This window comes from Hoplias malabaricus, chromosome Y (assembly GCF_029633855.1).
Source record: "Hoplias malabaricus isolate fHopMal1 chromosome Y, fHopMal1.hap1, whole genome shotgun sequence".
Taxonomy (NCBI): Eukaryota; Metazoa; Chordata; class Actinopteri; order Characiformes; family Erythrinidae; genus Hoplias; species Hoplias malabaricus.
The window spans coordinates 76,562,687-76,583,810 of NC_089820.1; the positions used below are offsets into that span (position 1 = coordinate 76,562,687).

General features: G+C 39.0%; 2 protein-coding genes across 3 annotated transcripts; both read right to left on the bottom strand.

Moving 5' to 3' along the window:
* Nucleotides 1–102: 102 nt before the first annotated feature.
* On the bottom strand, nucleotides 103–14,686 carry LOC136678532 (E3 ubiquitin/ISG15 ligase TRIM25-like). Its single transcript, XM_066656580.1, has 14 exons — nucleotides 13,982–14,686; nucleotides 13,407–13,502; nucleotides 12,235–12,468; nucleotides 11,547–11,700; nucleotides 11,006–11,065; nucleotides 10,507–10,626; nucleotides 9,774–9,825; nucleotides 6,543–7,137; nucleotides 3,803–3,889; nucleotides 2,246–2,479; nucleotides 1,824–1,983; nucleotides 1,196–1,255; nucleotides 1,013–1,078; nucleotides 103–746 (listed from the first exon to the last, which is right to left on the bottom strand). Exons 1-14 carry the CDS (start codon nucleotides 14,594–14,596, stop codon nucleotides 196–198), a joined length of 3,084 nt encoding a protein of 1,027 aa, XP_066512677.1. The 5' UTR covers nucleotides 14,597–14,686; the 3' UTR covers nucleotides 103–195.
* A 1,025-nt stretch (nucleotides 14,687–15,711) lies between these two features.
* On the bottom strand, nucleotides 15,712–20,251 carry LOC136677590 (protein THEM6-like). Of its 2 annotated transcripts, XM_066655150.1 has the most exons (4): nucleotides 20,131–20,251; nucleotides 18,059–18,284; nucleotides 17,548–17,827; nucleotides 15,712–17,412 (listed from the first exon to the last, which is right to left on the bottom strand). In XM_066655150.1, the coding sequence occupies exons 2-4, from the start codon at nucleotides 18,274–18,276 to the stop codon at nucleotides 17,305–17,307; spliced, it is 606 nt and encodes a 201-aa protein (XP_066511247.1). In that variant the 5' UTR covers nucleotides 18,277–18,284; nucleotides 20,131–20,251; the 3' UTR covers nucleotides 15,712–17,304. The 2 variants fall into 2 exon arrangements, with proteins under 2 accessions (XP_066511247.1, XP_066511248.1); XM_066655151.1 differs by lacking the exon at nucleotides 20,131–20,251 and having other exon boundaries at nucleotides 18,059–18,305.
* Nucleotides 20,252–21,124: the final 873 nt, after the last annotated feature.

Consider the following 21,124-nt stretch of genomic DNA (forward strand, 5'->3'; position numbering starts at 1 on the left):
TTTTATTAATTACGTATACAAATTTATATAATTTAATATGAATATAGAATTCTTTCAGAAATTATACAAATATTTGTTACATCTCTAGCTGATGTTCCTGTACCAGTTCCTATACTTCCAGGCCATGTAAATCTATGTAAATACAGTGTTCAGACTGTCCTCTGCTTAACCGTAGAGGCTGCATATCCTCTCTCTCTAAGCGGAGAAGTTTAAGATGGGGCACAGTTTCAGGGTTGAACCTGCTCCTACCCAAAATCCAGGGTAGAGTGGCTGGGAGAATGTGGTTTGTACCTTGTGGAGCAGGGTCATGGAGTCCCCTCTTGGTGAGACACAGTAGAATGCCAAAATCCCTCCCTTGTGGTCCAGATAAACTCCTATCCTTGGTGAAATAGGAGTGGGTATCTCAGTCTTGCTTTTATTGTGCTGAAATGTGCATAGTCCACCCGAGAGGTCCAAACTCCAGGATTTGGAATTGCAGCCTAGTTTTCCGTCCGTGCTTCCACTGTGCCTGATAATCCCTTTATAGGAAACTCCGATAGCGATTCCACTGTTTCCGGCCCATTCTACTTCCCAGTAGCTGCGTTCTGAGAAGCCGTCTTTGCCCAGTACCTGGGGCCAGCTGCTGAACCTGTCGGGGTGTTCTGGGTACTGCTGTGATTCATAACCCATGCTGACCTTCTTGTTCCCCTCAGACAAGCAGAGCTGGGAGTTGGCCGTATTCGGATCCAGCGTCACATCACAGCAGTCTGCAAATTAAAGAACGAAACCCAATTAAGTTAGAAGTATTCCCCAGATTTATATAAGCAGTCAAGGCCTTTGTTGCCTGTATTCTGCTTCTTTAGCTGTGAGGATGACCCTCAGTACAACCCTGGCATTGGGCCTCTTACTCTGTTAATAGACTCATTAGGTGAACTGTACTCTGAAGTTACTTCATGGCTGTGAACACCTCATTACCTCATACAGCTTTTAATAATGATGGCTTTGAAGAGATGGTAATTGTGAATATGCTTACACTGCAGAAAGTTGGCCCTTGTGTTTGGCTCGCCTCGGGATTGATCCACGCTTTTTGCAGGAGGAGCTGAAAAGCATCCAATAGAAATAATAGCTCAGGTTAGTTTCTTGGGTATTCTTACATACCAAAAGTCCAGATCAGATTGTGGGCTATCTGCCTTAGGGCATGTGTAGTGTGCGGTACCTATTTCAGTTTGTGTGGGAGAACTCAGGGTCTCATCTGACTCGCTGTGCTCATCTTTAACTATAAGCAGAGGACATGATTATCAGCCATATTTACAGTGAAATATACTTATGCAAATGAAAACATCTTGGATATGTCACAGACAGCAGGATTTCTCAGAGGCTCATCTTTAATATATATATATTTTTTTTCTTTAACTATTCTGTTCTTTAGCACTTAACATTTCTTGGCTTGAAAATGTGCCAAAATTGACCAAAATTTCTTCAAGGAGCATAGTGTAAAAGGTTCTTAAAGCAACAATCCATAGTATATTTACCTTAGTTACAGCTTCAGAATTTCTGAGATGCTTCACTGATCTATAATATGGACAATAAACCCTCTGTTGTTGCTACTCTGGGCTCAGCACTGCTAAAGTTCCATTATGTAACTTTTGGAAGAGGGTAGGAAACGGTGAAGTACACTTTATGGTTGTAGGGGGAGCCCAGGAGCAGAAATACCAAATCTTACTTCATGTTCCTTTAAATGGCAGCTATATTAGAATAATCTGAGGAATCCTGGTTTGAGTAAAAACACCAAGATGCATCCAGAATTGAAAGTCTTGTTCTAATTGACCAATGGCTAAACTCACTCAAATCAGAGATCTTGGACAACTCCCTGTCGCACATGTCGTTTATTCGCTCCCTCAGCTCGGTGAGGGCTCTTCTCAGGATCAGCAGGGTGAAGTAAGGATGGACATCAACATAAGGAGGTTCCTCAAGCTCAGCAGGAGCACACAGGACTCTGCTTTTCTGCAGGAGACAGACGGACACTTGTTGAGACACTGGCTAATGGTACAGTGGCCTGACTGAAAAGGCCTTCAGCTTGAACCATGATGTACACCTCTACGTATGCAGCCTGGGATCTTAACTAGAAATGAATACATGTTGTAGGTCTGACACCCCCCTTTCCTTCGTCCTTTCATTATCCGGAATATGTTTTTATCTGCTAGAAAATGGCCTCCAGCAGGGGGAACTTGAGCTGTGAACTTTTCAATAACCTAGTTGCAGTTACCTGTAGGAAATGGATATGATCATCGCTATGTGAAAGCTGCTCCAGTTCATTCTCCCTCCTCCTCTGATCTTCTATCTGCTGCTCCAGGCTCTCCAGCAGCCCTTCCGCCTGGGCCAGCGCCTCCCTCTCCTCCGCACGGACCAGCTCCTTCACCTCGCAGTGTCTCCTCTCAACTGAGCGCTTGATTTTTATGAAGATCTTTTCACTGTCCTCTTCCACAGCTTGGCCAGACCGCTGATCGGAGACAGATGTGAAAAATAAGGTGTTAAGACCCAGTCGGTGTACATATTGTTCGTGTCTTTGTTTTGCAAAGTTTGCAAATGTTTTGCATAATATTGCATATTGCATAAGCTATAAAATCTATAGGCACTTTGTTTCTCCAGCTGGGGGCACTATAAATACAAAGTGCGTGTCATTGAAAGAGAAGAAACCACTATGCACCGCAGTAAAATATGGCTGTGTCTCAAGCCTAGCTGCACGCAGCTTCAGAAGGATGGGTCCTCTGTAGGACAGTGCTTTGAAGACTTCTTCTGAGGAGCCAACAGAGCTCTGAAATGGAACAGTCTAATGAGGGTGGGTGGTGATGTCGGCGGAAAAGCTTATGCTTTCGCGGCTATGGCATGAAAATTTAATTACTGTACGGAAATGGAGGAGCTGTTTCAAAGAGAGTTTAGTGTTTGTTTTGCTCTGTTACCGTACATGCGCAATGAATTTAGAGTGGTTGAAGGAAGCAAAGGATACATTGGGACCGTCCCCCAAATCTTGTGCTGCATGTCTCTGCTCTAAACACATGAAATATGTGGACTGAGGAGTCATCGGCAAATTTGAAAACCTTGATCATTATTACATGAAAATGATGTCCAAAAAAAGTAAGTGGAACTTAATTAAACTGACTTCGAGTAATACTTCTGCTGTATACATTTTCATATGGACTGGTGTTTAGATCTGCAGCACCTTGTGGAACTGGATTCTCACTCACGTTTAACAAAGTAAGGCTTCATAATTAGCTGATAATCTAGGTCAAGTGTGTTGGGGATACAGTTAAACTTGGTGAAACTCTGTCCCCACTGACACTATTACTACTCTCAGATGTAGTGCTTCATGGAATTTGGTGAGCTTCATCAATAACACTGGGTCCTTGCAAGTAATGGTCATCAATTAAACCCCTCTCTGCTTAATTGAACTCTTCTGTTAACCAAATATACATATGTAAAATCCCATAATGCTTTACACCTTTATCTTTACATTTATTCAGTATGCACAGATCTGTGAACACAGTTAATCCCCGCCTCTGTCTCCACCCACCCCTCCGTCACTCGCCCACAACTCAAAAGCCCCACCATTTTGTTGATGGGACTGGTTCCTTCATTTTGTGAGGTAAGAAACCCCAGCTGTCTGATTCTGTGTTTTTGAGACATTCTTTGGAATTTTGCATTTTAAAAGCAGACATACAACCATGGTTCTTCTCCTGATTCCTTGTCTAGCATAAACACAGCCAACTGAACCTGTTAAGAAGAGCATGGAGGGGGTTGTTATCCACCATTTCAAAGCATTTACCTTAAGGTACTTCATGATATTTCGAATCTCCTTCTCTTTCTCCTTGCCCCGCAGTTTTGCTCTTCTGAAAGCCTCTTCTAACTGCCTCTGTTTTGGGAGTAACATGAACAATGCTTTACACGTTGCCACAACATATTAACCCTCATCATCTACGTTCCACACACAGATTGTACACAATACTTGACAAACTAGCTCTGATTTTTAGGTCATTCATAATGCTTTGAAAGCATTTTGAATTTGTGTAAATAGAACTACAAGTGAATGCAGCTTTAAACAAGCCTCATACTTATAGGTATTATTTAATTAGATAATCTGATTAGTGTTTGACTAAACAGGTCTAGACACTCCTTGTAAATATCAAATACTTCTATAGTTGGCGTGACCAGGAGAGTGGAGTATACTGCTGAAAAAGAGGGTCCTAAGTAGGTGTCCAGCTGTTTGAGGTTATAAGGATAAGGGTATATTTGCTTTTCTATCTAACTTTTTCTTTAATCAAATGTCAGCTATAGGTTTTTAATTTACTTTGATTTCTTTTGTGCTGCAAACCATTGTGTAGCTCCAGAGCTGTCCATACTGTGACCCCAATTTTTGTTGTAGAGCCGGTGACATTTCTTAAACAACACTGTCATTTGTCTGGAGGCTCGTACTCTCTGTTCTCATGGTGTATTTATGTTTTTGTGTAATAAGACAGGATTTGTAAAGTTAACCGTAGCATGCGAGAGTACATGAAGTGACCCAGCCTGTGTATAACACAATGAACAAAATCACATTCTTTCATGTTTCTCCATTCACCATTTGGTGACCTTTTTTTCATACGTAGCTGCTATTAAGTTTCTTGTACTGGACGAATGCACAAATCCCAATTCTAAACAGTATATGAAAAACACTGGCTGACCAAAAAACAAAGTTGCTTATTTATATTCTTCACTCATTGTCAATTTTATCATCTCCACTGATCATACAGTCTACAATTACAGCACTGTGTGCAGTGTGTTAGTGTTTGTTGTGTCTGTATGAGTGGATTAGACACATCAGTGCTGCTAGAGTTTTATGGTCCACTCACAGGCCACTGTTCTAGACACACTTACATGGATATGTTTTGTTGGTGAACTGTTCTCAATCCAGCAGTGACACTGAGGGATTTAAAAACTCTAGCAGCACTGCTGTGTCTGATCCACTCATACCAGTGCAACACATTGCCACCAGAGTGACTACAGCACTGAGAATGATCCGCCACCCAAATCGTATTGGCTTTGTGGGGGTCCTGACTTACAAATCATGTAGAGTAACAAAGGGAATACAGTTGGTAATTGTAGATCTATGACGTGCGCTTAATGGAGCTGATAAAATGGACAATTAATAAAATTGAAGTAAGGTAATTTTAACGTTGTGGCTGATTGGTGTGTGTGTGTGTGTGTGTGTGTGTGTGTGTGTACAGGTACACGACTTTACTTGGCTGTCATTGGTGTATTTTGGTCCTTTACCTAACATACAGATATTACCCATAATTCCCTGAATTGTTTGATGATATCATGCACTGCGGGCGTGAAAATTCTGCAACCACACATTGCACTTAAACTGCGGGAAGAATCCATCTTCACTCAAGGACTAGGTGGCATGCTGCTTTTACTAAAACATGATTACATGTTCTGACCTCTACAGCTCATGGTGTAGGTGTCAATTTTAGCATGAATGTTATATGGGACATAGCAAACACTACATGTTTTGGGGTAAATAGATCTGTCAAAATAGACATTTTGGTGGCTGATATACTCAACCTAAAAATGTGCAGTACATTATATTTTTTATCTTATATCTTACTTATATCTACTATATTATATCTTTTTAAGACCCTTTAATGCCACTGATATAATAACATTATAATAACCTAAAAATGCAGCTACACCTGTACACATCTTCTTTGGCCCTTTCAGGGTCCCAGTGACATTGAATATTGAATATGTAAAATGTTCAAATAGCCTAATTAAATAATATAAAATTAAACCAATGTTTTCAAACAAATCAAAATAATGACTCCAGAAAACAGAGACCAGAGAAAGCTAGAAAACAACAAAAAGAGTGGCTAAAATACTGGTGATGTTCATTCTTAAGTAAACTAACCCAAAAGTAAACACAGTGGGCAATATTGTGTCCAGCAAAAATTACTGAGAAATATATTCTCCATGTATTGTCTGATAAATCGGTAATGTTATTATTTCGACAGGTTTAGGTTTTTTTAAATTATTATTCCTCTTTAATGAATATGCTGTGTCATTCATGTTTATAGCGACTTCAGGTTATGTTTTATAGCGTCCAGTCAGTTTCCTGCCACCTCTCCCAGATTGTGGTAAAGCAGGAAGTGAACACTCTGTACTCGACTTCATAAAATCAGATTCAATTTAATCCTCATGTTTGTAAAACTGTCAATGTTCTGAACAACTTAAGAGACTTTTATTATGGAACATGAGATCTAACACTAAAATGGAATATATAGCAGGATATGGGTCAATATTTTCAGTCACTCCAATTTTTCAGCCACCTATATATTTTTATATTAATGACAGTTGTACGTTGTTCCTGTCTGAGGTGGGAACTGAACCCCAGTCTGTCAGGTGGAGGGGAGTTAACCCTGTAAACGTATAAAATGAATACCATGACCACGAACCAGTCTGGACTAGCATTTCTGGATATATGATTATGTATTTTAATATAAAATGCTCTAACTGTATTGAATGGTCACCTGCTTCTCAGTCCTCTCCTCCAAGACCGTTACAGTGTGATGTCCACTGTGTCCATCTGTGGTACAAAGACAGCAGATGAGCTGCTGGTCGGTGCGGCAGTAGAACTCAAAAAGCCGGCAGTGCTGGGGACACACTCTTTTCTGCAGCTGCCTGGTGGCATCGGTCAGTCGGTGAGTTTTGGACCGGTCTCGTTCATTATGTTGTTTGAGGTGAGATTCGCAGTAAGAGGCCAGGCACTTCATACAAGACTTTACGGCTTTCCGTTTTCTCCCAGGGCAAAGGTCACAATCCACTTCGGCCACTTTTCCCGGCCCTGTGTGTTCCACCTTCAGCCCGGCCTGCCTTAGCTTTTCCACCAGCTCTGCCAGCATGGTGTTTCTGGCCAGGACGGGCCTAGGGCTGAAGCCTCTCCGGCATTGGGGGCAGCAGTAGCCACTCTTGTGCTCTGTTTTCTTCCAGTAGCCTTTGATGCAGTCCATACAATAGCTGTGACCACAGGGAATGGTCACTGGATCCCGGAGAATCTCCAGACACACTGAGCAGCAAAACTGCTCCTCATCTACAGAGATCGTGGCGGCAGCTGCCATTTTCACTCAGTGCACTTTGGCGTGTGGCGAGAGAGATAAGAGTGGAAAAGGGAGAAGGAGAGGGAGGGAGGGAGAGAGAGAGAGAGACAATAGGGGTTTTATGTACACACTGGGCGTGGGAAACAGCTGTACAGGCGAAAGGTGATACAGGTTGCTCTGGAAATGGCTCACAGCAGCCAATCACAGGCATGATTACGACAGGGGAAGGACACCACCACCACCACAGGGCTGGAACTGCAGCAGGTGGATGGGTCTGCTTTGCATAGAAATGACAGTGAAATGTTAAGGAAGGAGTCCGCTCTGGTGGACAACAAGCCTCGTTTTTGTAATGGAAGGTGTGTGGCTCTTATGTGGGTCAAAATTAACAAGAGCACTCAAGCTTAATATCAGGGGGAGCCCATGATCAACAATATCAAAATTTACTTAGTATTACTTTAATAATTGTCCACGTAGATTCTTTATTATTAACAATATTAACAACCTTTGTTAAATTCCTCTAACAGGCTTCTGTTGTTCACTGTGATGATTATAGTTGCCATGGGCTCTTTCTTGCAGAAAATCAAATACTATAAAAAATGTTTCACTCTTGGCTAATGTCACGCTTCAGAGACATTTGTAAAAGCTTAATGATAAAGTAAAGGTTGATTAGATACACTGCCTGGCTACTTTATCAGCTCCACTGACCATATAAGTACACTTTGTACTTCTACAATTACAGGCTGTAGTTTGTCAAGGAAAAGGAGCCAAACTGAGCTTTAAAGGTGATCCTTGCTAATTATTATTATTGCTAAATTTAGCTTAGCTTGTTAGCCTACTTATAAGTCATTTCTAATCTTTGAGCACTGTAGTTGATTTGAAGGAGGTGGATTATGATCTTTCAAAAAATAAAAGTCACCTCAGTGCAAATGTAACTTTTAATAGGCTCCTCCTACCTTCAAAATACATAATCAGAAGGGGGTTTTCTTTGTTTTAAACAAGAAACTCTCAGGCTAGAAACCACTGTGGCACCTGTGTTGATGTGAGCAAGCATGTTTACACCAGATATAATGCTGGGTAAATGTTTCTTGTTGAATGGAGTGTCTCTTTAAAGGGTCTATAACAGGTTTTTCTAGAAATGTGCGTCCAAGCCAAGAGCCAACAACTAAACGCTTTGATAAATAAAGTTAGTTCTTGATCTGCAGTAAAAGTCATAACTCTTGCTTTTAAAGCTTCTTTAAGAAGCAGTTTGAAATATGATCGCCTCAAAATAGGGTCATACAGCTTCCCATCCTCCGAGATGGAATGTTTGTTTTAGCTCCAGGTTGACCTTGGCAATGTTTAACTGCAACCTGAGACTAGGAATGTTTTTTCACCACTGAGTACAGTGTGGGGCTAAAGGGAAGTGGACACCTGCTAGTCCAAATTTTTTAATATGAAATTAAGGGTATTTCTAGGGACTGTGTCCATTTTGCAGCGCCAACTGCTTTTACTCTTAGCTTTACATTGTGAGGACTTGAGTGTTCAGGCATGAGTGCATGATATGCACAGAAACTGTGGGGAAGACACTCCGGCTCATCCAAAAAGTAATTTAATGAGGGTCTGTTAAACCATTGAATGCAGTTCTACTGCTCTATATAACAATGGTGAGGGTTTTTCACCATTCACCAACTCCTCTATTGCTTAAGGCTCCTTCGCAGATGCTCCACAGTCCCATTTCATTGCATATTTTTCTAGATTTGTTTGTAAGTTAAGCCTGATTTAAGATTCATAATTCTGTAAATGAATCCTCAGTGTGTTTATTTCAATAAAAATGTGCCAATAGATTACAGAGGGTGATGTAACATGTAGTGTTAATGTCTCATAGCACCAGTGTCCTGGTTTGTGGGAAGCTTGGGGTGTTCTCCCTGTGTTGGCATGGGTTTCTTCCCAGCATTCAATAAATTCATGTTTGTAGGTGGATTGGCTGTGTGAAATTGTCCACGTGTGTGTGTGTGAGAGAGACTTCCTCTGGACTCATTGCAAACCTGAACCGAATGAAGCAGTTTCAGAAAATGAATGAATGATGATAGATTAATAGGAGGCCCCATGGGAAAACACTTTATTTTCCATGTTATGAAAAATAAGTATTTTTGGCATTCTTGTCAAAACGCATTATGTAAGACATTATTTCACAAACATTCAGACACTTCAAACACACTTTATGAACAAATGGCAATTTAGCAACATTACTTTTAAAAGCTTGTTTAGGTTGCTAAGAACATCTTGGCAACAGCAGTCAAAGAATTACAGTGTGGATAAAGACTCTTTAATACTGTACATTATATTTTGAACTCTTTGCAAAAAAAAAAAAAAATACATTAAATGTGGCAAAGAATCTAATTCACTGATGGGGTCATGCTACTGAAAGGAAGCAAGCAGTTGCATGGTTCCATGAAAATAAAACTTTGGACAGCTTCTTTAATAGAGTTTTTAAAATAACAAACACTAATATCTACCATCTGCAATATATCCGTCTCTTGTTTTCAAATGAAATAAGCATAAGCTGTGCTTTAAATAAAAAAATAATAAAAATAAAACTTGGTTATTAAATCATGCACAGTTAACCATAAATAAAACTAATTCCAAATATTGGTCAGGTCTTGGTCCGGTCTGGAATGAGGCTACCTCCGCCTCCTCCGCTGCTGGGTTCTGAGTCGAGCTCCTGGAGGCCTGGAACCTGTAGAAAGACGACAAAGAAAAAATTTTAATAAATAAAAAAAATTTAAATATAGACAATATGACAAATGTAGGCAAAGTTAAATCTATTCTAAAAATGTTGCATTTTATAGTAGAGCCCTTCTGTCTTTCATTTAAAGACCAGGGAAAAAACCTTTGATGATGCAACTTGAATATGGGCGGATTTTTATTTTTTTTTTTTTTATTATTTCTTTCTTTAAGCTTTTCAGTACAAAAGGTGGCCATTTTCTTAATGTCAACCATTAGGAAATTGAATCATAAAGCATCCATGTAATTATGGTAACTCTCTTCAACATCATTACAATAGAAAGAATGCTCAAAAAACATGACAGAACTGCTTTGTCAGAGGAAAAATACAAGTTAAAAACTAAAGCATAGTAAATAGCTATCTTGATACGCTATGCTCAAATGAAACAGACCCTGTTTAGATAATTCAGCTTTGTCCAATATCATTTGGATGTGTTGGAGTGGGTTGTGATTAAGAAATAATCATCTCATATCAGCGTCTGATCTTAATAAATATCCAATATCTGGTGTAAAGACTTTCCAGGAAAGAAGAAGCTGTTACCAGAGCTACTGATCCCTATGTTTTTCGAAAACATGGACAAACTAGTGTCAATAAACTATTGGTAATTCATTCAAACGTAGTGTTTACACTCACTGAATGATGTGAACGTGAAGCCAGTAAAGGCGGGTGACGTGACTCCAAATGCATTTTGGACGCCAAAACTCTGGAAAACTGGGCTGACTGGAAAAGTAACTGGTGGCACTGAAGGAAGAGCTGTGACAGAAATTAATTTTAAAATGAACATCAATTTTAGTCTTCATAATTCATACAAATCCCTGTCGGGGAGTCTTCCGTACAATAAAGGATTTAGTCAAAATTAGAAATAATTAGAAGCTGCTCATCTTTGCACATTAATTATAGCTTTATATTAAGATAGAAATATTCAAATCAGTTTGTCATATTAATAGTTTCCTTTCTGAATTTAAAAATGACCAATGATAAATAATAATTATACATAGTGAACCTTAATTAAATGGCCTTTTGTTATTATGATATCACTGTCAAATTTATTTTCCGTCTATTGTTTAAGGATTCCTACAACTGCAACCTGCAGAGTATTAGCAATGCATATAGTAATTTGACCATCTCTCACCTGTGTTTGGCTCTGTGTCTGCCTTTGGTTTCACATTCTGAACAATGGTGACATCACTCACTGTCAACAAGTCAAAAAGAGGATAGTGCTTACTATAATATTATTTAATTTTTGCTGTTGAATTTATAATGAAGTTGGTACAACGTGACTTTCCCTGTCCCATTACCAGGACTTAACATCCTTGAGTACCAGCCATTACCAAGCAGATATTCCTTCTCTAAGAATTACTATTATGAGCTCTTACATTAACCTAACATGAACACTTATTAACCGAAGCACATCACTTAAGATTATAATCATAATAGACCTTTCCTTCCCGAATTACACAAACACTACTTTAGCACAGGAAGAACTTCCACATCATCACATTAGTCAGAGTGTGTGCTTTTTCAGAACAGATTTGTTACAAGGGTTCAATCCAATACCCAAAGGTGCATTTTCTGATGACAGTGGCTTGGTATCTGATCGATTTTCTCTTTGCTTTGATTGTGCAGCAAGTCTCATACCAGTACAGTTTACAGTTACTGATATTTATGCCCACCTTTTTCTGAGATATTTACAAATCCACCTTGGCACACGTCGTCCAGCAGGGCCTGGAATTCTGACACTGCGCTCATTACACATCCAAAGCCAGGGTCCACGGTGATGCTGGGGACATCCACACTCACAGGTGGAGTACACACGGACCTGTAGTTCTAACCATGAACATCAAGCAGATAGGAAGAGGCTCAAGATTAGTGATTACACATGAAGTGACTATACTAGACGCACAGATAAATAACATAAAACATGCATAATTATATACAGCATCCAGTGGAAAAACATATAGAGACCTGCAAGGAAAATACACAAATTGATGCAAATGTTCTATCCCTGTTCCCCACAGGTTTCAGTCAACACTTCCCACTTATAATGAGTGTATACGTAGATGAACACAGCCTATGGTACTGAGGCCCAAAATATATTTAAAAGACTCTACATTGGTAAGATTCAGAATCCCTATGGTGCCAATCAATCCTGATAGCTGACCAAGCCAAAGACAGGCTAATAAATACAATCAAGCAATATTAATGTAACTGAATAAGCATGTTTACAAAGGATACAGGAATGGCTACATTTTACATTTTTTAAATATTTCCAATAGCTGTTTCTGAACAGAAAGTCTTCTCCAGTCCTTTCAACATTAAGCTTAAAGTTATACTCTTGTACCTAGGAGTCAGCAGTGCTACCTGGAGGAAGGAGATATGGTCCTCAGCTTGGACGAGCTGCCCTAGCTCAGCGTCTCGTTTTTTCAGTTCACGGATCTCGTGCTCCAGCTGCCGGAGGAGCTCCTCTGCCTGGCCTGTAGCTTCCCTCTCCTGAGCTTGGATCAGCTCCTTCACTTCAGTGCGCCGCCGCTCTATAGAGCACACCAGCTCTGTGAAGATCCGCTCGCACTCATCGACAGCCGCCTGCGCTGAGAGCTGGCCAAAGAGACAGATGGAACAGAATGTTGATAACATGAGGAAAAAAACTGTCCTGGCACTTTTCACACTTAAAACGTTGTAATCTTTTGGTTGCACTGTGTCATGAACACATGCAGCCTTTACGCTTTCACACTGGCCACGAAACTCCTGGAAACAGGAGATGTTCTTAGCCAACAGCTGCTTCATTTCTTAGTCATGTACAATAATACAATTCTTACAAAATTCAAATTAAACAGGGCACACACTTCCTTGCTTTGCTGTTTACATTCAATCACATTTGTGCAGATGTGACTAAGGACATGGATTTTACATTTTCCCACTAGAATCATGTCCGAAGTGCACTAACATAATTTCTTCCCTCACAAACAACTAAATGTTGAGCATTGCCAGCTGTCATAGTTTATGTAAATTTCACTGTATTTAACCACTATGTATTGGCTTCTGTTCACACAAGTTCTAAAGGGAAACTCTCTGGAGACTTTAGCTGTGTCTCATGTAGATAAACTTACATTTCAAATTTAAATGTGTGCTTGTTCTCTGAAGGCAATATTGGATTACTACACGAAGATGTTTATGACGTTAACCTGAATACATTTGTCATTCTTTAGAAATAAATCTTAAATCTCTATAACGTTCAGTCAAACTGTCAGTGTGCTCCAAAGATGTAAGACCTGATGCCATGAGCTTATGAAGTCAGGTCAGATGAGAAACCTGGGATGTGAAACAATGAAGCAGATCAAAAGCGAGTTATCTGGTTTGCTCAGTGTGTTCAGTACGGAATTACTTATTTCAACCATATAGACTACATAGACACGATAACAAATCTACAAGCACCTGATAAGGACAAACATTAGGAATGATTAAAGAAACCCTAAAGATAAACACATCACAACCTACTATCTATCAGGGGGAAGCTGTTTAAATGGCCTACTCACAGTGAGAGACTGAGTGGCCTGTCTCAGATCCTGCAGCTCCTTCTCTCTCTCCTGAATCCTCTGCTGGGAATTCCTCTGCATCTCAGCCAGGGCGTTCTGTTAAATACCAGCAGTGTACATGTACATTTTTAAATAGGACATCAATAACAGCCATTTTGTTTTGACATCTGTATTCAATAAAGCAGGATTTCTCAGTGCAGCCAGATAACCTGAGCCAAATATCAAGCCAACTGAATCAGAAAAGGAGTGAGAGAGAGTGGGGAGTTATCTGAAAAATCCTGCTTTGTGGTATATCTCCCATTTTTTTCCCCTCAGAATAGTTTCCAGCATTTTCAATAACTTTAGCAACAAAAACACAACATATAGTGCGAATTACCAGGCACTGTACCTTTCAGACTGGACTAGATATCAGCTTTCTAACACAGAAATAGAGTGGAGAACTTCCTTTTATTAGAATATATATATATATATATATACACCCCATCACAAACTAAATCTAAAACTAGAAACCTTCGAGACATAAACAGAGTAGAAAAGACTTAAGCTAGTTAATTAAGCACTTCTATGAACCCTACCTTCTTGTCGGTTATCTCTACAGAGGCCAGGACCGTGTCGTGGCCTTTGTGCTCGTCTGTCAGACACAGGTAGCAGATGCAGTATTGGTCGGTTCGACAAAACACCTCCAGGAGCTTGTCGTGTCGAGGACAGAGACTTTCCTGGAGTTTGACTGAAGGGGTCACCAGCTTGTGCTTCTGGAAAGCCGGAGATTCATAGTGGGGCTTTAGGTGAGTTTCGCAGAACGAAGCCAGACAAACCAGGCAGGACCTGTAGGCTTTATTTTTCCGGCACACGTCGCACGGCACGTCACCGGGCTCGGTGCACTCGGGCTCGGACTGAGAAGGCGGAGGAGCCGCGGAGACTGACGAACCACCGCAGAGAGACGTTTTCTTTAGCTTCTCCACCACGTCGGCCAGCATAGTGTTGCGGCCCAAGACCGGCCTTGGGGCGAAGCTCTGGCGGCACTGCGGACAGCCGTAAATCCCCAGATATTCGTCCTGGTCCCAGTAGCCCTTAATGCAGCCTTTACAGTAGCTATGTCCACACGGAACCGTGACCGGGTCCTTCAGTACGTCCAGGCAAATGGAGCAGTTAAACTGGTCATGCTCCAAGAACACTCCGGCCTGCGCCATTTTAGAGTTAGCTCCACACTCACTGTAAACACAGCTCCGCAGAGGAGAGGGCTGCCAGGGGTTTGTTATTGCTGCTGGAAGAAGGAGGGTCATGTGACAGGGGATGGGCCACGAATGAAACTGAAATTTGATTTAAATAAAAACTAAAAAAATAAAAGTGTTGTAATGGATTTTATAGATAAATATCGTTTGGTTTACAAAGTAATATTCGTGAAGGTTACATTAACAGAGACACTCTCTCACTATTTTGCTGCTGTTGGCAGAACGAAAGTCACGTGACAGGAGGCCAAACGCTTGGAAAGGGAGCGTCAAAATTTGAGAAAAACATCACCCTGAAAATCAAATGAACAATCCGGTGTATTGTTTTAAAAATGACTGTTTAACACCTATTATAATCAATTAATTATTTATGAGGGAGGAGGAGGAAACATGACGGTGGGCGTGGCCATGTGTTTAAAAAAAAATCTCATTAAATAATCAATTAAAAAAAATACTTCCCAAAATTCTGAGGCCTATTAATGAGGTAAAGCGTCTCCTTACTTTAATTGTACACAGTTGTTTATTTTTATGAGATAACACCTCAATATGAAATTTATTTACAACCTGCAGTTTTTTTTTTATTATTGTTGATAATTCTTAGTTAAACAAAATGTAATGCCATTGTATAATTAAGAGGTAATATATGATAATTAAACAGTAATTTACTAATTCACTCAGGAGCAGCAAACTTATTTAAGACTATATTGTTAGCTTGTTTGCAGTTTATTATTGGGCATTTATAATGTATTTCCCTTACAGTAATTATCTGTTGTTACAACCCTGACCTAGAAAACTACAGACACTAGATGGCAGTATTTAAACAAGGGTGCAAAGACTGTAGATTCTAACTGTGGTCGATAATGTTGCTGAATGTAGGAATGGTAAATAATAGAAAGGGATACACGTTTTTTCCTGAGTAAAAATTTGCAGCACGTCAGGCTAGAGGACCTTTTATACTTTAAATCAAGTACTTTCACAAATTAATTTATTAAAAATGACTTTATTGGAAAGTGCAGACTTTTGATAATCATTTTGGAATTCACTTCAAATGATGTAAGTTAAATAACACCATGCAAATAAATCTTGTGCGCAAACTTCATTTTAGTTATTTGCTGTAAATACTTTAAATAAAGTAATAATAATAATTAAAAAAAAACAGAATTCCTCAGAATAAATAACAAGCAGACATCCCTTTGGAAGATTCAGATCCAAAAACACTAGGTGAATTTAACACAATACTGGAGCAGATTTCACAATCTATAAATATGTACCTGTTGATATTTACTAACAGTGACTAAGATCATTTTTACATTAAAATTTCATGTCATCAGTAGTCAGTGCACATTTGAAACAAAGCTAATTTCAAGTATATGATACATTTTGTTCACTTATACTTGGTCAAATATATATTTGTTCTTTTATATATTAGGTCAGACTCTCTGGACCACACACATGCAATCATTTGCTTTTCAAGGTCCCTAAAAGTAAATAAAATATTCCCTTTTTACAAAAACCATTCTCTTTTGTCCCCATTAACATCATCTAGAATACAAAAATGATAATGGAGCCCAAAGGATAAAACTTAAAAGTGCATTAATGTAGTGTATTTCCACATGATAATATGCTATCAATACATAAAAGGTATAAATTCAGTCCAGAGACCACTCTTCATCTTCAGAATAATAATAATAATAATAAAAAAAGGAAATTTGGGGAAAAAAATTTCAAATACTCTAAAAAGTAGACGTTTTTCCATTCAGTTAAGATCAACTGCTTTCAAATTTATAACAGCTCTCCAGGGTTTTCTTTCCACATATTCAAAGTTTAGCTGTAGGAAGTGATCGTGATTTCTGTTTCTCATGATTCAAGGTGCTTCCAAACACATCCAAGGATGTAGAGGTGAGGTCTGAGTTCTAGGGCCGTCAGTCCTTTGTTCTGAGAATACTAAAACCTTCTCTATTTAATTTGCAAATGATCTTTTTTTTTTGTCCATTTCCTTACCCTGACGGATCAAGAAGTGTTACTGATGGTTACTTTGTGGCCTACCAGTTCTTTCAGTTTCCTGAAGTCCCATATCATGCAGTCCTATCTGTTTGTGGGTGTGAAGTCCACCACATGCTTCATCTGAAACATGTGAACCCAGCCACACCATCTTTCTGTCCATGAAGAGCTGCTCACACAAAATCAGCAAAAAACATCTCAACATGCCTAGAGGAAAACACTAACAGCCCATGTCTGTTGTTAGCCAACATATATTCGCTTTAGCGAACAGAGCCTTGAGTTATGAGCAAGAGGGCCATTACGCTCTTGGACTTCTGCCCTTGGCTGGACATTCCATTTATTCTTCTCCTTCTCTAAAAGAAGTGGGTTATACTATAATCTCCTCATGAATGTCTCTCGAAAAATGAAATAGCTAGTACTTAAAGTGTGTTTTGACTGAAAATTAGATACATGAAGAGTGGTCTCTGACTTCTGCACAGTACTGTAGATATTTGTATGCTGAAGAATGACTCCACATTTTGAGCTGTGTACACATTCAGAACTAGAAATCCCTTTTTCAAGATTATACGTTCTTTCTTTTTTAAGGTCACGCACGTCACATAAATAAGACCTAGAGGGGAAATAGGGGGATTGTGTTTGGATAAATAAAATAAAGTCCCTATCTGAAATCACTTGTTTTTCTCCTCCAATCCACTCTCAGCTCTGAGTGCCTGACTGCTGGCTGAGATGAACTTGATCCACTGCTGAAGGTCCTCTGGGATATCAGGGCATTCCACCTAAAGACAAACAGCCAGGACAAGTGATTGAGTTAGAAGTAAATTTATATATTAAATAATAATAATAATAAAATAAAAAAATAATAATTTATAAGATTCCTAGACAAATTCCAAACTCTGAACATCTGATTTTACCTTCCTCTTGCAGAGAAACTCCAAAATCTTGTCAGGGGAACTACGAAGGACATTCTGTCTGCACAGCATCACAGCAGAAATAAAGCCATCAGACTTGGACACGAAGCGCTGCTCCACATAGAAGGACTTTTCGTCCCAGGCCACAATGCGACTGTGCAGCTCAAAGGCCTCCCCAAACGCAAGAGAGCGACGATAGCGGATAGTGGATGCTCCAATGACCATAGTGGCCTTCAGCTTTTGAGCCGCCATGAAGATCCCATTACGGGTGTAGAAGGCAAACCTAGGGGTGGATGATATGGCAAAAAAGTTATTTAAATTATTTACACATGGTTTTGGCTATGAATAACAAGTATTTGTAAAACTTGCAATACATAATTAAAGATGGACATTGACAACAGTCAATGAGTTCATGATTATTACAGAAATACGCTGGTTTTCTAATGAAGTGCTGTGTGAGGGATAGAAGGTCACAGTGTGTAAATATATATATATAACCAGTGTCTTCATGTACCTGCCCATATCACACTCTCTGAGGTAGCGAGCGTTGTTCATGTGGCCCATGAAGTCCAGGTCCTGAGGGAGCACACGGCTGTGGGTCACCTGTTCAGCCAGAACATCTCTGACTGGCTCCTGAAGTGCTGACCTTATAATGACCCACGCCCCCCTCAGGAAATACCACACATCAAAGCTGCCAAACAGCACCAGTAAAGCTGACAGCACCCACAGCATCTTCACCTCTGAAATTAGGAGATAGTATCAGGAGGACACATACCTACACATTTCACACACAGCTACACATCTGACCACTCAGTTTACTCTACTCGGTTATGGGATCACTTTCTCATTGAATGGTCACATTTTTCAATTTCCTTTAGTCTTTATGTTCTCTAAGGTTTTCTGAGTACAGTTCTAAAGAAATGCTTCTTGATTTTTCTTTCTGAACAAAACTTAGTATCTTTATTTTTGTTTTTCCTGTAAGTTTTAAAAGTGTTTATGTAACATATAAATGTAATTAAAATTTCTAAATTCTCCCCGCTCTTTTGTCATTTCATGTTAACTAATGCCTAGTATTAAAAATGAAAATTGTCATTTTATTCAACTAAAAAAAATAAGAGCTGCAAAACATGTGCATCCATTTGTTCTGTTCTTGGGGATAATACTTTATCACAAAGTTCATGTGAGTATTTGTTTAGATTATTTAGTGATAAAATATGTAACATATTAATACTTAATTTTAGGTTATTTTTAAAAATAAAATATTTATGTTTAAAATTATGCCACACTTAAAATAAACAACAAAAAGAGCAGGAATTTTTTTTACATTTTTTAAATTTTGTCTAAATTACAATTACAACTATAATTTACATGAAAGTACTTAAAAATGTTTGCACATAACTGTCCTATAATATGTAAATATTTATTGATGAATTCATCGATTAATTCATTCTTTGATGCACAAATGAATACAATCTCTCACTAATTAACTTAATCTGATATAAGTTATAGCTTTGGAGATATGAGGGTTTATTTCAAAAGCAATAAGATCAGAGACAGTATCAATGTATGTTTTTTTTTTGTCTTTGTGGCCTGTGTAGTTTCATGAGAACAGAACAAATGAAGAACTGGGTGGCTAATAAAGCATGCAGAGCAATAAATGTACGGCCATATGTAACCGCAAAACTATAAAAAGTACCTATATGATCAGTGGAGCTAGAAAAAAAAGAACTGAGAGTGTGCACATATTTTATTGTGCAAATTTCTTATATTAATAATATTACTATGATTTTTAAAATGGGCCAGATCTTGTAGTTTGGTCTGTTTAACTGTGTTTATTGACAGAATAAGAACATGGTACTTATAGGTTTGCCACTAATTTTGTTTGTGTAAACATATCAAAGACGTGAAAAATTATCGGAGTATCGTGATGTTATTCATTTTCCATATCACCCACCACTCTGAAAGACATCTACCTACATAGATTTCAAACCAAGCTGTGAAAACAACATATAAAACCCGCTCCAACGTTAAATAAACAATTAAAATAATTAAGCTTTCATTAGATGCAACGGGTTTCTGATTATGCTATGAGACAACGAAAACATTAAATCGACGTTGTACAAAAAACACAAATATGTATGTTCTTAGTATCACAGACTGGCTGCAGTACAGTGAGGGCTCGGTCCCAAATGTCTTCCCACTCCCTTCATAGCGTACTACTAAGGTCTTGAAATAACGGCTTCTACACGCAAAATGTGCGTAGTTTGAAACTTTCAGCTTTTAGCCATAAACTGTGTGGCTCCTTATCTAATATTTAATATAATATTTGGATAAACACGACACGGTTTTATGACCCCTGCAGTGCACTATATAGGGAGAAGGAGGCAATTTGAGGACAACACTAACAGAATGCTAGTTAGCTTTGCCCGTTGATGTTAATGCGCTTAACGGAATAGAAGCTACAAACTACAAATTTAAAGACAGAAAACCAACCAGGGCACGAGTCAGAACACGTTCAGCGGAAATGTGGCGTAAAATAGAGACATTTTGCCCTTAAAATATACATTATTCTCACTATATACTCACTGTATGGAAAGCCGGCTGCAGAATGAGGGTACTTCCTCGTACCTCTGGATTGGTTTGTGCAGCGGTCACGTGTTTAAAAATAAAACCCTCTGTTCAGGTTCTTAAAATGAAACAAATGGGGGAAAATCCATATCCCATACAGTGTTATGAAAGCGGTTATTCATCACTTGAAAAAAAGTATTCAGAAATTCGTCACAGGTATGACTAAATATCTTGGCAAATAACCTTACAATACACTGCATGATCCACAAAATCACACACTAATATTCTGCATTAATTTTATATCTTACCATACTGATGCAATCTGTACTTATGCAAATACAGATTAGAGCCTTATCTGTTGCTCTGCACACTTTATTTGGCTCCTTTCACTTTGTTCTTCAATGGTCATGACCACCACAGGACCACTATAGGGCAGGTATAACTTGGGTGTTGGATCAATGTCAGCGCTACGATGACACTGACATGGAGGTGGCATGATAACGTGTCCTCTGTTGGTATGAGTGGATCTGAAACCGCAGTGATTGATGGAGTTTTTTCAAAGCCTCAGTGTCACTGCTAACCCGGTAAACAATTAGCCGTTGATTCAACGTTGAAATAACGTAATGACTGCCGTCTAATCAACGTTCTCTTAAAGATGAAAATGAAAATTGAAAAGACGTCCAAACACAGACATTGAAAAGACGAATATTAGACGTATTTTGGACGTACATTGACGTTATTAATTGGTCCCGAAATAAATTACTTGTATACAACGCGTTTTGGACGTCCATTGACGTTTAAAATATATCATTGACGGACAGACTTTTTTAGACCTATTTTGAACGTCTAGGGACGTTCCTTGTTTACTGGGAAGAATTCTCCTCCAACCAAAAATATCCAGCCAACAGAATCTAGGTAGGTCAGGTAGGCCTAGTGTTTAAAAACTCCAGCAGCACTGCTGTATCTAATCCACTTGTACCAGCCCAACACACACTAAAACCACCACGTCAGT